This window comes from Sceloporus occidentalis, unplaced genomic scaffold (assembly GCF_023333645.1).
Source record: "Sceloporus occidentalis isolate IW3139 unplaced genomic scaffold, rSceOcc1.0.p SCAF_5, whole genome shotgun sequence".
NCBI classification, from domain to species: domain Eukaryota; kingdom Metazoa; phylum Chordata; class Lepidosauria; order Squamata; family Phrynosomatidae; genus Sceloporus; species Sceloporus occidentalis.
This window is the reverse complement of record NW_028316985.1, coordinates 27,129,453-27,143,685: the sequence shown is the minus strand read 5'-3', so window position 1 is coordinate 27,143,685 and position 14,233 is coordinate 27,129,453. Positions and strand designations below refer to the sequence as shown.

The following is a 14,233-nucleotide window of genomic DNA, read 5'->3' as shown; positions in this document are numbered from 1 at the left end:
CCAATTTGTGGGAATTTGTTTGATATTCAAACAACACATGGCACCAATCATACAGTATATGCCCACAGATACAATGTTGGGCTTTTGTAATCAAATGAACACCACTGTGGGTGGTGAACATGGAAGGGGACAAACATTAAATGCCTGCTAGCTAGTGTTCCACTTCTGGATACACATACCCCAAAGCTATGTAGTAGCTCAGGACGCAGACTGCAAGCATCATGAGGAAGGGGAGCAAGTGATTATTCATTTCATTTATTATCATTATACTTTTATTGCAAGAAATGAGGGGATACTTGTGAGATTTCCTACCAAACTGATTTTCCTATAAAACCGAGGAAGCATTGTGCAGTTGTTCATTGTGTGGGGAAAGGTGAAGGTGACTCAGGTGTCTAAGAAGCTTGAGCAAGTGATGAAGACGTTTCATCTTCGCTGTAAGGGGAAGAAAAATGAGGTCACTCTCCATATTGGGAGAGTAACCATGTTTCTCTTCCCCTTGGTTGCAGGTACAGCTGAGGCAGGCTGCTTCTTGGTCATCTGAATCACCACCACCCCCTGCCCCAAGACAATAAGAAGATGTAACAGCAACCACCATCCCACCAGCTTGACTGCTATTTTAGGAGAGACATTTAAGAGATGTGTTTTGTCAATAGTTTCTTGTGCACCTTCCAAAAGAACACTTGAAAGCAAACACAGGCAGTTCATCAGCAAGATTCCAGCCCATAAAAGAGCGGGACACCAACAGGAGCATGGGACCTCTAACCTCTGAAGGCCCTGAGGCATTTGCTTCAATTTCATCATTGACAGTCCCACCTTGGATGGGAATGGATGAGAGAACTGGGGAAAGGACAGTCAGGCAAAGCAATGGAACATTCTAGAGAATATATATGTACAATGTCTGAATTTGTAACAGGATCAGGCAAAAAGAAAGAAACTCATTTTATGGCATAATTTAAAAATGGTTTTGTTTTCGCAGGGATTGCTGTCATGAATTGTTGGGTCATGTTCCCATGTTAGCTGATAAGGAATTCGCCCAGTTCTCACAGGTAATATTGCTGTCATTCAGATAGAGGAAAGGGGGCATAGTGTGTTGAGATATCACATGTTTTGTAAGCAGGACTATTCAAGTTCAACCCTTGGAACCTGCACTGGAAAATATGATGGGAAGGTCCTCTCTCACATGAGACCCTGAAAGACACCAAGACACCAAGGACCCCCTGCAGAATTTCTATGTAAGCACATTTTGTGTTCTAAGAAGCATGTTGGGGGTCACACCCTGGCCATGCAAGGGGCCAGAGCTTCAACTGAGTAGGGCCACACCCCTCCATCCACCTACAGTATTCACATATCTATGAACCATATTTATACATCTACCTTCCTGTACCACTCATACCTATGCATATCTATGCACAGAGAAAATGTCTGCCCCTTTTCACGCACATGGAAAGGGCAATTTTTAATAATAATAATAATAATAATAATAATCTGGCCATGGTGAAAAAGGCTATGTCCTTCCTCTACAGTCAAATTTCTGGGTTCTTATTTTTTTCCCCTCTGTACACAGAAAACAGCAGGTCATGCAATTACAAATTGGAAGACATAACATCCAAAATGGAAGAAAAGGGCGGTGGGGGTGGGCGAAGCTAAACCAGCCATCCTTACTGGCAATGGTAAGTGTATGTGCTGGTGTTACAATCCCAAATATGTGCTAACCTTGTCTTTACCTAGACTTCTAAAGTGTATGCTTCTCCCATTCCTCCTGTCCTTTTACACTGTTCATTCATGGAAGCAGAATGTATACAGTTGATAGCTGTTACTCTTGAATAGGCACCATCCTTACAGTGCAGCCATAAGCATACACAGCTTTCTGGAAGCCACTAGCAACTTGCATCACTAAGAATCACTGGTCTATGTGAAGCCATGGGTTACAGCTAGTGCTAGGTGTAAAATAGTGTAAGTCTTTTATGTTAAGTTGAGAACTGGTGGGCTATATAGCTCAGAACAATGTGGTTTCCAAATATTTAGTGATGGTGCCAGATGTTGCTTATATCACATGGGTGTGGAAGACAAGGAAAGACAATTTCATATTAGACATTATGTGCAACTTCCATCCTTTTATTGGATAAACAGTGATTCTAAAATAAAGCACTGGCTCTGTATTTTTTTATATGATATAATGCATTGAACTCTCCAAAACTATGCAAAAGCTATGGGTTTAACTGTAAGCTAAGGGCTGTCCTTTGACTATAATTATAATTCACGCAAAAAGACTTTGTGTTTTCATGGATATGTGTATAGAGGAGATATTAGTTAGCTATTATTAACCCTGGCCTCTCCATGTTTCAGGAAAATAAACCAGTTGTTAGGGGACTGAGGTATGAGAGGAATATTGACTTCTTGTGCCCTGCTTGTGGCTTCCCAAAGACACCTGACTGTTCCCTAGGAAAAACAGCCTAGCATCCTGTTAGTGGCATATGTGTTGTGTGTGGAGTGTGTGCCTTCAAGTCATTTCCAATTTATCGCAACCCTAGCATGAACCTATTGTGTGGTTTTTCTGGCTAGATTTGTTCAGAGGATGTTTACCATGTCCTCCCCTGAGGCTGAGAGCATGGGACTTGCCCAAGGTCACCTAGTGGGTTTCATGGCTGAGCTAGGAATCAAATCCTAGTCTCCAGAATTGCAGTAAAACACTCAAACCAATACGAAGTCAAAGGCTTTCGGCATCCATAGTTTTTTGTAGTTTTTGGGGAGGCTATGTGGCTGTGTTCTGGAAGAGTTTACTCCTGACATTTCACCAGCATCTGTGGCTGGCATCTTCAGAGAATGCTGACATGGATGTGAGTAGGGTATATAAACTGTTTGACTCTTCATTGTGAGGAAGTGATTTACGTGTTAATCTCTGTGTGTTATTGAATGGCACCTCAATTAAATAGACAGGATGTCTATTTAATTAGTGATCATTTTTGTGGGTTTTTCAGGCTATGTGACCATATTCTGGAAGAGCTTATTCCTGGCATTTCGCCAGCATATGTAGCTGGCATCTTCAGAGAATTAGTCATCCATTGTCTACTGGGAAACACACAGACAACTTCAACAGGAAAGAAGAAACTCTTAAAGTAAACAAAGTTTGGCTACCAATCCTGAAAAACACAAAAATCAAGACGCGGCATGTGCAAATGAAAACCACCCAGGGGCAGGGGTTTTTCCCAGCAGCCAATGGATCACTAATTAAATAGACACCCTGAGACCTTGTCATTCAACAGACCAACACACAGATTAACATGTAAATCACTCCCTCTCAACCAAGGGTCACATAGCCAATTCACTTCCATGCCAGCATTCTCTGATGTTGCCATCCACAGATGTTGGCGAAACATCAGGAATAAACTCTTCTAGAACATGGCCACAGAGCCGAAAAAACCCACAAAAAACTACTCAGACCAATACACCATGCTGGCTGTGATATGCATATGAGAGAGGCATATGCATGTATAACTTTCCCTTATACCTGAGAATGTCCTTTTTTGAGTGCTGTGGTGGTATTCTTTTCTTCCCTCTGCAGTCCCCAAAGTGCCCCCTATTTACTCTACTACAGTCTCTGAAACCCCTCTGGAAAATCAGCACAGATATATCCAGAGGACCTCAGCAGATCTCAGCACTGCTATATTCATTCCACATAGCCAGATGTTTTTTTGATCCTGCCCACTCCCCACAAGGAATGGGATGGTCATCCAGGGTGTGTGTGTGTGTGTGTGTGTGTGTGTGTGTGTGTCATCAGAGGCTATACAGTAAGTCTGGGATTATATGGCTCAGTTTGCATAGGTTCACATGCAGAACTACTACTTTTTGCTGAGCCATACAGCATTGCAGCCATTGTATGCTGGAAGACATGAACATTTATTGTATATTGAAACTACCATATTTCAATCTACTTCCACCTACTCATATTCACAACACCATGACAGATTCTTCTGCCCCTTTCCTTATGAATCTTTCATTGGTTTATGAAAACTGTTTCTAGCATGCTTTCATCATGCCTTAACCTCCACCCCACAATTATTTTTTGAGATTTAAAGCTGCTTCTTGCATTTTCATTTTGATGGTAAGATAGTTTATACCTGCACTCTTTTCATTTGACTGTTTCCTTTCATCTAATCCTCACCTTTCATTGATTGAACATTTCTTACGGTTTAGCAAAGTTTAAATATTTTATTATAAATGAATACTTTTGGTTTAGGATATCGGGCTGGCTTCCCTTGGAGCATCTGATACAGATATAGAAAAACTATCAGCTGTGAGTATGTATTGCCTTTTGATAGCAGATTAATGCAGTACCAAAGTATAAGACTTCTTCCATGTGTAATGAATACTTTAATGAACACGACATTCTCTTGTAAACTAGTCAGCATTTGCCAAAATGCCTGGCCATTTTTAGTGTTTGAGCTAGAAAATCTAAATTGCACCTGCCGCATGATAAACACATGGATACACTCCCATAGTGTGTCTCCAATAGTCTCCAATATTCCATTTATCTCTTGCCATAACATTCCAGCATAGAGAGCAGAAAACTAACCATGGATTTAGCTGTAGCTGAAAAAGTAGCTACGCTGCTTGTAGAGTAGATGTGTAACTACACAGGGGCAAAATGAAGACACTGCACCACCAAATAAGAATTATGTTGCAAAATGAAATTTCTTCCAGCCCCCAAATTGCTAACATTTACAGCGCTTTATAAATAAAAGATGATGATGATAATAATAATAATAATAATAATAATAACAACAACAACAACAGAGAGCAAGATATTGACAATTATTCACTCCTAGAACTCTTCCTCTTCCTCTGTTTACATTCTCTTGGTATCTTTCCCTGACAATTTTCTCTGGAGACCATATACTTTGGTTCAAAACGTGCTGCTGAAATAATCCAGTTTGAGACTGCTTTAACTGTCCTTGCTCAGTGCTAGGAAATCCTGGGAATTGCCGTTTATTGTGTCACCAGTGCTCTCTGATAGAAAAGGCTAAATGTCTCACAAAACTGCAGTTCCAGAATTCCTTAGCATTGAGCCAGGGCAATTAAAGCGGTCTCGAAATGGATTATTTCTGCTATGTGTTTTGGACCCGTATTTCTCAAAGCTCAACTGAACTTTTAAGTGCAATATTAGAAATTTGGGGACTGATGGAAAATTTCATTTGGGGGGCAGAAATTTCATGTGGGAGCAAGGGCTCCATTTTGCTCCATGATAGTTACATCCTTGTCATCCACATAGACTTAAATGATTTACATGACTGCATCCGCACTGCAGAAACAAATCCATGTTGACAAAACTTTTAACTGCCATGATCCAATGCTATGGAATTCTGGGAATTGTAGTTGGTCATGGCACCAGAGCTCGCTGACAGATAAGACTAATAGTCTCACAAAACTATATCTTCCGTGCAGATGCAGCCTAGGTCAAGAATCATCTTGCCCTTTGTATGTGACATTTAAGTGTACATCTTAGGCACACATGCAAAACCAGCTACACCGCTGGGCTGAAAAACATTGACAACACTTTGCCTGTGTCCCTCTCTGCTTTCCTTTTGGACCTGGGTTTTGATGGCCAAAATTCATCTGGAAAGCATCATTTTGCTTTCCCCACAACACATAGGACAGTATGCTAGGCTGATGCATTCTGGGGAGAAAGGAAAAGACTCCTGCCAATGTAAGTCTGTTTCTCAAAAGCACAGAAATCTATATAGAGAGGAATAAATCAAGGAACAAATAGACACTGTTTGCATTCTCTATACAAAAACAGAGCAGCTTGGTAGTGAGCAGTGGTATGAATGGGGTAGAGATGGCAATGTTTTCTCTAGAGCAATCTTGATAATTTCATTCTTGTGTTTCTGTTAGCTCTATTGGTTTACTGTTGAGTTTGGTCTCTGCAAACAAAATGGAGCTATCAAAGCCTATGGAGCGGGTCTCCTTTCTTCCTATGGGGAGCTGATGGTAAGTTTTAAAAGTATTGATCTTCCAGTTTCCAAGATATGAGTGATTTTATCATAAAGATCAGTTATTTCAATATGACTGTGTTGATTAACATTAGATAAGCTTACCAGTTGCTGTCACTAGATGATAGCACTGAGCCTTATGTTCAGTGGTATAGTTTTTGCATGTTTCTAATTAATAGTGAAGAAGCCATGTAATTGGCAGCCAAGCATGATGAAATAGTGGGACTCTCATTATGATTGGCACTTTTCCATCCTGAAAATGTAAAAACCAGTCAGAGTCATGGCATTTCAGGCACCTATCTGCATATATTTTACAGTGATTGTGTTTGACTGCTATCTGGACAAAAGAAATTGTGTGTACGTGTGTGTGTGTGTGTGTGTGTGTGTGTGTGTTTGTGTTTGTGTCAAGTTTTGTCAAGTTAGTATTTAAAAAAAATCACCATAAAGCAGTATGTAAAGTGCACCCACTGAAATCAAATGGGCTTACATCAGGAGAAGTACTGGGTGGCAATTTGTTTCCAGTCTAATTCAACGCTCTAGTTGTGACATTTAAAGCCCTAAAATTTTGAGGCCTGAATACTGCCTCTCCCTTTATATCTATACTTGTTCAAGGTTTGAAATCCACAGGAAAGGTTCTCCTCTGTGTCTTCCAATTGGAGACAATATGAAATGGGGGAACATGGGACAGGGTCTTCTCAGCTGTGGCACCCCAAATGTGGAATTCCCTCCCCCACTGGACCAACACTGGTTTCTTTTCAGTGAAAAGCCAAAGCAATATTTTTATTAAAGCCTTCATAGCCTAATTTATTTCAAAACTTAGGTTACTTAGGCACGTTACAGACCACCTAAAAGCGGTGGTCTGCCGGCACTGCTGGTTGCTCTGCAAGAGAGCCGCAGCAGCCAAACTGCGCGGCTCCAGCGCGGAGCAAAAAAGAAGCCCCAAAATGGTGCTTCTTCCTCCGGTGCGGTTATGACGCCGCAAGGTGCCAATGGCACACTCGCGACATCATAAGCGCCGCGCGAAGTGCGGACACTAGGCGTCCGGCATAACAATGGCGTCGCCTGTGTGTATAGGGTGCCGTCATTATTACGCCCCCGTCACGTGCTGGGGTGAGGCCGGTGTGGACGCTAGGTCCCCGGCCAACCCCTAGCACGTGACAGGGGCGCCTCAAGAGCCTGTCTGTAACGGGCCACAGTTTTAAATTGTTGCAGCTTTTAAAATGGTTTTAATTGTTATAAGGTAATGTTGATATGTGCTCTTTGTAATGGTTTGTGTTGACTCTCTCTCTCTCTCTCTCTCTCTATATATATATATATATATAGTCAAGATCTTGCATCATCAGATATAACAATGATGATGGAGCTCTGTCATTATAGTTACGTTTGATGTATATTACACTCACACGCCCAAATCTGCTTTTTCACCCTGTCAGCATCCCAATCAAAGGATTTCCAGGGTGCTGTTTTATAAGAAAAATCCTTTTCTTCATCTACTGAACAACTTCTTAGTCTTTGCTATGAAATCAATGTTTTTGAGGGCTTTAATTCTATTGACAGTGTAATATTTATTTTAATCATAGCTTTTTTGTAGTTTTTGCGGCATCTATTAGATTTTTTAAAATTGCTTTTACAGTCTTGTAAGCTGCTTTGAGTCCCAGCTTTGATGAAAAGATGGGGTATAAATAAAAGAACAGAACAAAACAGAAAGTTAGTCTATGCTGAGTAGTTAGCTCAATATTGTCCAGTGAGCTTCATGACTGATACATTTCCTTAGTCTTACTCAATCCAGATGTTTTAAGATACAAATAATATCATCTCCTGGCATTATCGGACTTGTCTACTAGCCAGCATGCTGACAGGACCTCTAACAGGTCTGGCAGGTACTAGGCTGGGGAAAGTTTTCCTAACTCACTACATATTATGTACTTCTCTCCACAGTCTAGCAGGATGAAACCACTTGTACTTATGAAGTTGCCTTTGCAAATATGCAAACACTAAAGATGGAAAGAGTAATTGAATACATTTATATAGCTCATGTATTTTTCGTATCGCAAAACCTTGACTAGAAGAATCTTGGAGTGAGAAGAATCTTCACGTTTTGGGGCTTACTCTGCACAAAATTCTTACTGGTTGTTGTTGTTTTACAGAAAATAGCATTCTGTGGACAGGAAACAGCATTTTTTTTGCACAGAAAACAATATTTCTTCCAAAAATGCTATTTCTTCTGTTGTTTTGTATGCAAAACAAATATGTGTGCATTTCCTGTACAGGAAATGGAAATTTCTACGTGGAAATATTATCCTGAATTGCAAATAGGCTTTGAAAACTCTGTAGTTTTTCAATATTTTCTTGGAGCAGGACGCAAGTAGCTAAAATTATTTGTTTCTTCCTTTGAGAAGAAAATTAGTGAAGAATTATATCCTTAGGGAACACACATTAAGTTATGGAGACTGTAAGTTTTTTTGTTGACAGCTTTAGTTTTGCTTTTCCTACATGTGCTTTTAAGGTAAAGTTGCATCCTTTTCAACCACCATTTTGTCCTTCAGAGTGGTATCCCAACTTCTGGTCTATATCCATAACTGATATGGAAGAGCTTGCCTGCTGGCCAACCTTTATTTTTTCCTAAGGAGCAAAAATGTGCTATAGACACTTGGTTTTGCACTGTAATTTTACTGTACTGTCAGCTGTTCTGCATTATGCCAAATAAGTTCACGATTAACACCCAGCCTGGAGTTCAGCCTATGTACAGTAAAATGCAACAGCCCATACTTCACGATTGGCAGACCTCACCCCCTTTGTATGCTTCATTTGTGGAAACGTAAGGCTCCCGCAGCTGTTACAAGGTTATATCGGGTCAACTCAACATTTTGAAGCACAGATTCCCACAGTAAAGAATAATAGATTTTTATGGAAAGAAATGTGCCTGAGATCCTAAAAAACTTTCAGCTTGTATTCACAAGACCTGAAACATAATATAGCTGCATATTATGCCTAAGGCATCTGGTTTAGATTTAAATAGTGTCCTTCCAGAGATAGCCTATGCTAACCAAGAAATTAGTAAATTGAAACAAAAATCCACCAAACAGTGATACCTTTATTGTCCAACTGAAATGCACAATATATTTGTTGCAAGCTTTCAAAGCTCTGCTGGCTTCTCCATCAGACAAGATGTTATGTACCAAACAGTAGAAAAATTGGAGATGTTAGTAAGATAACTGCATTTTGTTGTTTCTGTCCTTAGTTAAGATGGTATGAGGAGAGTATCTTTAGCAGGCTGGCCCCTTCTCCTCTGGCTATGTTGGCAATAGGAAGATTTTCAAAGTCCAGGGAATTTAAAGTCCGTTTGCATATCAATAAGGACTCCTCTTTTGCAATGCACTATGTCTCCATTCCTGTGAGGCCACAGCCTCTTTGTAGGCAGAGGACAATGGATTCCTCAAGAAGTCTCCATGTTCTTGGATCAGGAATATTTTGGTAGGTGTAGAGGTAAAATGTGCCAATCCAGTCCAAATTTGAGAAGAAAAAATTGTTTTACCTTGTTTGAAAGTCCCAGTCCACTGGCTCACTCTTCAGGGTTCCCCTGTTGCAGGTACAATGTGATATCTCACAGTCCAGGAACCATGCAGGGGTAACTGTGTTGGTCATTTAGTAAATTCAAACAAGAAATTAGTATTCAGGCTAATTTTGGTAGCAGGGGTTTTTTTTGCAAACTGAATCAAGACAGCTTCCCCAACTTCTCCCAGACAGCTTATGCCATCCTTGGAAGAAATTGAAAGTTTGGACAAGTTACATTTTTGGGATTTCGCTCCCAGGACCTTCCAGACATCACAGTCACTAGCCAGAATGGTTGCTGTGGTGTAAATAGTAACTTCTCCAGGCTCAGCACCAAAGTGGCATGAAAATTCTGTGCATCTTCCCATCCAACCATTTCACTGAAGAAATTCTAAAGGTCAACTCAGCTTTAGTGATGTGTCCATTTTGCTCAAATGGTGAGCATTTATTGTAAAGGTCAAACTTTGCATTTTCAAAAAAATTCTGCTAGAAAGGTGTAGTGAAGGAAGAAATGAAGAAAGGCATTCCCTCTTTAACCTCTTATAACATCTTTTGAGAAAATCAGATCTTAGACAAGTTGTGAGGAGGGCTTTAATTACAACACACATAAGGTCTGAGCCAGGGACGTAGCCAGGATTTTGGGAAGGGGGGGGGGTCCAAACTAAGTACCACTATTATAATGGGGATTGGGTGTGGCAACGTGCAGCATTCATTATTTCTAATGGAAGGGGGGGTCGGACCCCACGGACTCCCCCCCCCCCCATGGCTACGTCCCTGTCTGAGCCATCATGGACAAGCCCAGTCCTAAAAAGTAACTTCTCCAAGTTCTTGGCAATCAGTTGGAAAATGTCCAGACCTAAGTCCAATGGTTATTCCCAAACAGAGACATCATGAATCAATAGAACACATGTTTGATTTCTATACCCTCTGACTGTCCTGATTAATCCTGTTAGATTTTTCCCCATCCGCTTTTAAAATGTCCCAGTTTCTCATCCTTCCTTCCACTTTCCCCTTTTCTCCCCAGCTTACTTCAGTTGCTACAAACTGAGTTCAAAGGGCCTGCTCTCTAATTTTATCAACAGACATAGTCCCACTGTGGGATTCTGACAATTATTTTGTAATGGATGGTGTGCTTTTTTACTATCCTAGCCTTTCAGAGACCCAGAAATTTCTGGTTCTACACCCTCCCTAGCCTCAGCCTGGGTGGTACTAGTAGGGCAGTCACAGTGCTAGCCCTTTATGACAATGTTTGTGTAGATGTATTTTATTTGGTCCAATGAAGGTATACCTTTTTTGTGGATTTTGTGTATACACACCAGCAGAAGCAAAATATAAACTCTGAAGATACATATTTTTGTGCATAGAGGCAAATTTATAAGTACCGTGGGCCCTCCTTATCTGGGGTTTTTGTATCAATGGATTCAAGCAACTACATATAATAAATAAATAAATAAATAAATAAATAAATAAAATAGTCAGTAACAGTGCAAAATCCTGTGCAAAATATACTTTTCTGCAAGATATTTGTCCAAAAGAGGTTTTTGTCACAAATTAACTCTTCTCTCTCTCTCTCTCTCTCTCTCTCTCTCTCTTTTTGCCTCCCTGCTGCACAGGTTTGTTTGGTGAAAAAGACACAAAACTCACCTAGTTTAATCTCAGCTGGCAGGGAGAAAAAGAAAAAAAATGTGAGAATGAAATAAGCAACATTTAAATCCAAGCATGATGTTTCTCTGTATACCTCTCATTGGCATCCCAAGTCTGAATCCTATTGTTTACCCAAACGTAAAATCAATGAGATTTACCTACTAGAGTCACTTGGATTTAACTACATGTTGATTCATCATTCTGCATTTGATTCAATAGGTCCACTCTAGATTGGATAGGATTCAGTCTTAAAATATTGCAACAGCAGTGCCCTAAGAACTATGGATCTTGGGCAATGAATATTTCCCATGATACCTTGATCCAGCTGCTGGTAACCTTTCCACCACTAATTAATTGATGGAGAAGAACAAAGAAACAAAGTGAGTGTTTTTGGAAATCCTGGGCTAGCAGGGGAGAGAAGCTGTTTAGATTCTGTTATACTCAAGACGTCCTAACTGGCAATACAAGATTTCGATATTCAAACTAAAAATAAAAAATTAACAACCTCAAACTATTTTATAAGAACAAGTGGGGATTAGGTTTTTAAAAACAACAACAACAAAAAACCCAATTCCAAATCAGACAAGGGCAAATTTATCCACAATTAGAAATATATAAAGTTGGATACTCAGTATGAGCAAGCCAAGTGAAACAAACTTGCAGTTGACCCTTGTTATCGTTGTTTTTTTTTCTCATTGTTCTACAGACTTTATATGTTTTATTGTAAAAACTCAATAAAATTTAATTAGGAAAAAAAAGATGAAATAAGTGCAGGTCATTATTAAACATCAGGGAAATAAATGCCCATCTGTTTGGAAGTGTGAACTCACCCACCTCTCATTCTAAGTCTGACAGTCCTTGTAGCACCACAGATTTCTGGCACAGATTCCCCTCTGTCTCCCTACATCCACTTGTCAGCATTGTATGTGCTGCCTATTTGTTGTAGTCATTGGACTATGATTCTGGAGACCAGGGTTCGAATCCTGGCTTACCCACAAAACCTCCCCCAGGTGACCTCTCAGCCTCAGAGGCTGGCAATGGCAACCCCCCTTTGAAGAAACTTGCCAAGAAAACTTTCCTATCTTTTGTGATAGGTCCACTTAGGGTGGACAGCTTGAAGACACACAATACAGAGAACAAATAAGCACTCATGACTGCAAATTAATCTGTAACCCTCCTACTGTTCTTTCCTAAAAGTATGCTTTATCAGAGCAACCAGAATACAAACCCTTTGACCCAGATGTGATGGTAGTCCAGCCTTACCAGGACCAGATCTTCCAGTCCATCTACTTTGTAGCAGAACAGTTTGAAGATGCAAAGTCTCAGCTCCAGTAAGTATGAAAAATGTGGCCCATCTGAGCATAATGAACTCGTGTTGCCAGAGCTCAGGGTCTGGCCCTGAGTCTCCAGTTTTCTCCAGATGAGGGAGGAGGTCTAAAATTCTTCAGTTTTGGGAGGCTTGACTCCTGGAAAAAGGAAAGGGCTCTATGCAAATCTCCAGCTCAGTTAGTAGAACAGTAGCTTGCTGCAGTTTGCAAGGACTAATTGATCTGTTGCCGCAACCAGCAAACACTCTCTGGAGGGTCTGTGTATTTACCCATTTAGCTTCCTCCTTTCCTCAGTTTCCACTCTACTATGGATCCACCTAGAAGTGAGAAGAAGCAAGTAGGATAAATGCTTCAATATTCCCAGGTGATAGCCTGTGTCTATCAACAGTAAGCACATAGTGCACCAATAAGAGGGACAGCCTTCTCTGCAGCCACAGTAGAATTTGTTGGTATTATTGGCACAGTCTTATAAATGAATCAGATTAAATGTTCTTTATCCCAACTCCCTAAGTGAGAAGTAATAATTCCCTTATTTCATCTTGATCTTGAACAGCCCTTTCAGCTAAGAAGTCTATCTTAAGCATGGGACAGACGGCCCTTTTGTGACGTGGCAGCAGTGTAGCTAGGGTTAGGAACCACGTGGTAGCCACACGGTCCCTAACCCTAGCACATACTGGCGGTGCCATTATGATGTAATGGACACATAGCATCTGCATGTTGCATTGCACTAGTTACTTCACGAGTGCACCATTGGCACACTTGGATGTAATTGGCATGGCAGAAAAAGAACCCGCTTATTTCATGTTCTTTTTCATCTGGAGTGAAGCCACACGGTTTGGCAGCTGCGGCTTCCCTCTGGAGGAAAAAAGGCCACCGGCAGGCTGCTCTTTTCTGGCAGTCTGTCCCAGGCCTTAATTTCCAAACAGGAAAACATGTTCTCTCCCTCCCTCCCTTTCTGTGTATTTGCACAAGTTGTGAGCATCTCTCTCTCTCTCTCTCTCTCTTTCTCTGTGTGTGTGTGTGTGTGTGTGTGTGTGTGTGTGTACATGCACACACACCTTCAAGTCATTTCTGACTTATGGCAACCATAAGGTCATATACACAGAACCTTTACAACTCTTGCTACCTTGGTACTGAGCTTGGAAAGCTGTTTTGGACCCACAGCACCCCAAATCCCCAGTCACCCTGACCATCTAGTGCTATCTGCCTTTCTGTCCAGCTGCCTCATGTAGCAGTGTGCCAAGAGATGGCAAATTTGTTGTTGAATATATATTATATTATACTATATGGAAACCTATGCTTTGGTTATCATTTCTCTCAACAGGAAATATGCTTTGACAATCAAGAAGGCTTTTCCTCTTCATTACGATCCTTTTACATGCAGCATAGAAGTGCTAGATTCACCACGGAAAGTGAAAGAAATAATCGCTCACTTGAAAGAAGAATTGGAAAACCTGTGTCATACTTTTGAAAGGTTTTCTTAAAAGAATTTGGATCTAATCTTTCACAGGAATAATGCAATAATTGGAGAAACATTATATACATTTCTCTGGCAAAACAAATCTGGCATTTACAGATGCTTAGAAAAATAGATTTAAGAAGAATGGATTGAATAACTTGCATAATTGAGCAATGGTAGGATGGTGGTCATCTGGTTCCTAGAGCATCATCCTACCATTGCACAGTTGTGGAAGGATTCAAGGGGTCATTAGTCTTCTT

The 14,233-nt window shown here is 40.6% G+C and overlaps 1 protein-coding gene across 1 annotated transcript in view; it reads left to right on the top strand.

The window, feature by feature from the left end:
- The window catches only part of LOC149311814 (tyrosine 3-monooxygenase-like), a 32,229-nt gene extending 18,231 nt beyond the window's left edge, over positions 1-13,998 (top strand). Inside the window, exons 8-12 of the mRNA XM_089526607.1 lie at positions 977-1,046; positions 4,238-4,294; positions 5,893-5,988; positions 12,384-12,517; positions 13,839-13,998. Of these exons, the coding sequence (XP_089382733.1) occupies positions 977-1,046; positions 4,238-4,294; positions 5,893-5,988; positions 12,384-12,517; positions 13,839-13,998 (517 nt within the window). The remainder of the gene's footprint in view (positions 1-976; positions 1,047-4,237; positions 4,295-5,892; positions 5,989-12,383; positions 12,518-13,838) is intronic.
- Positions 13,999-14,233: the final 235 nt, after the last annotated feature.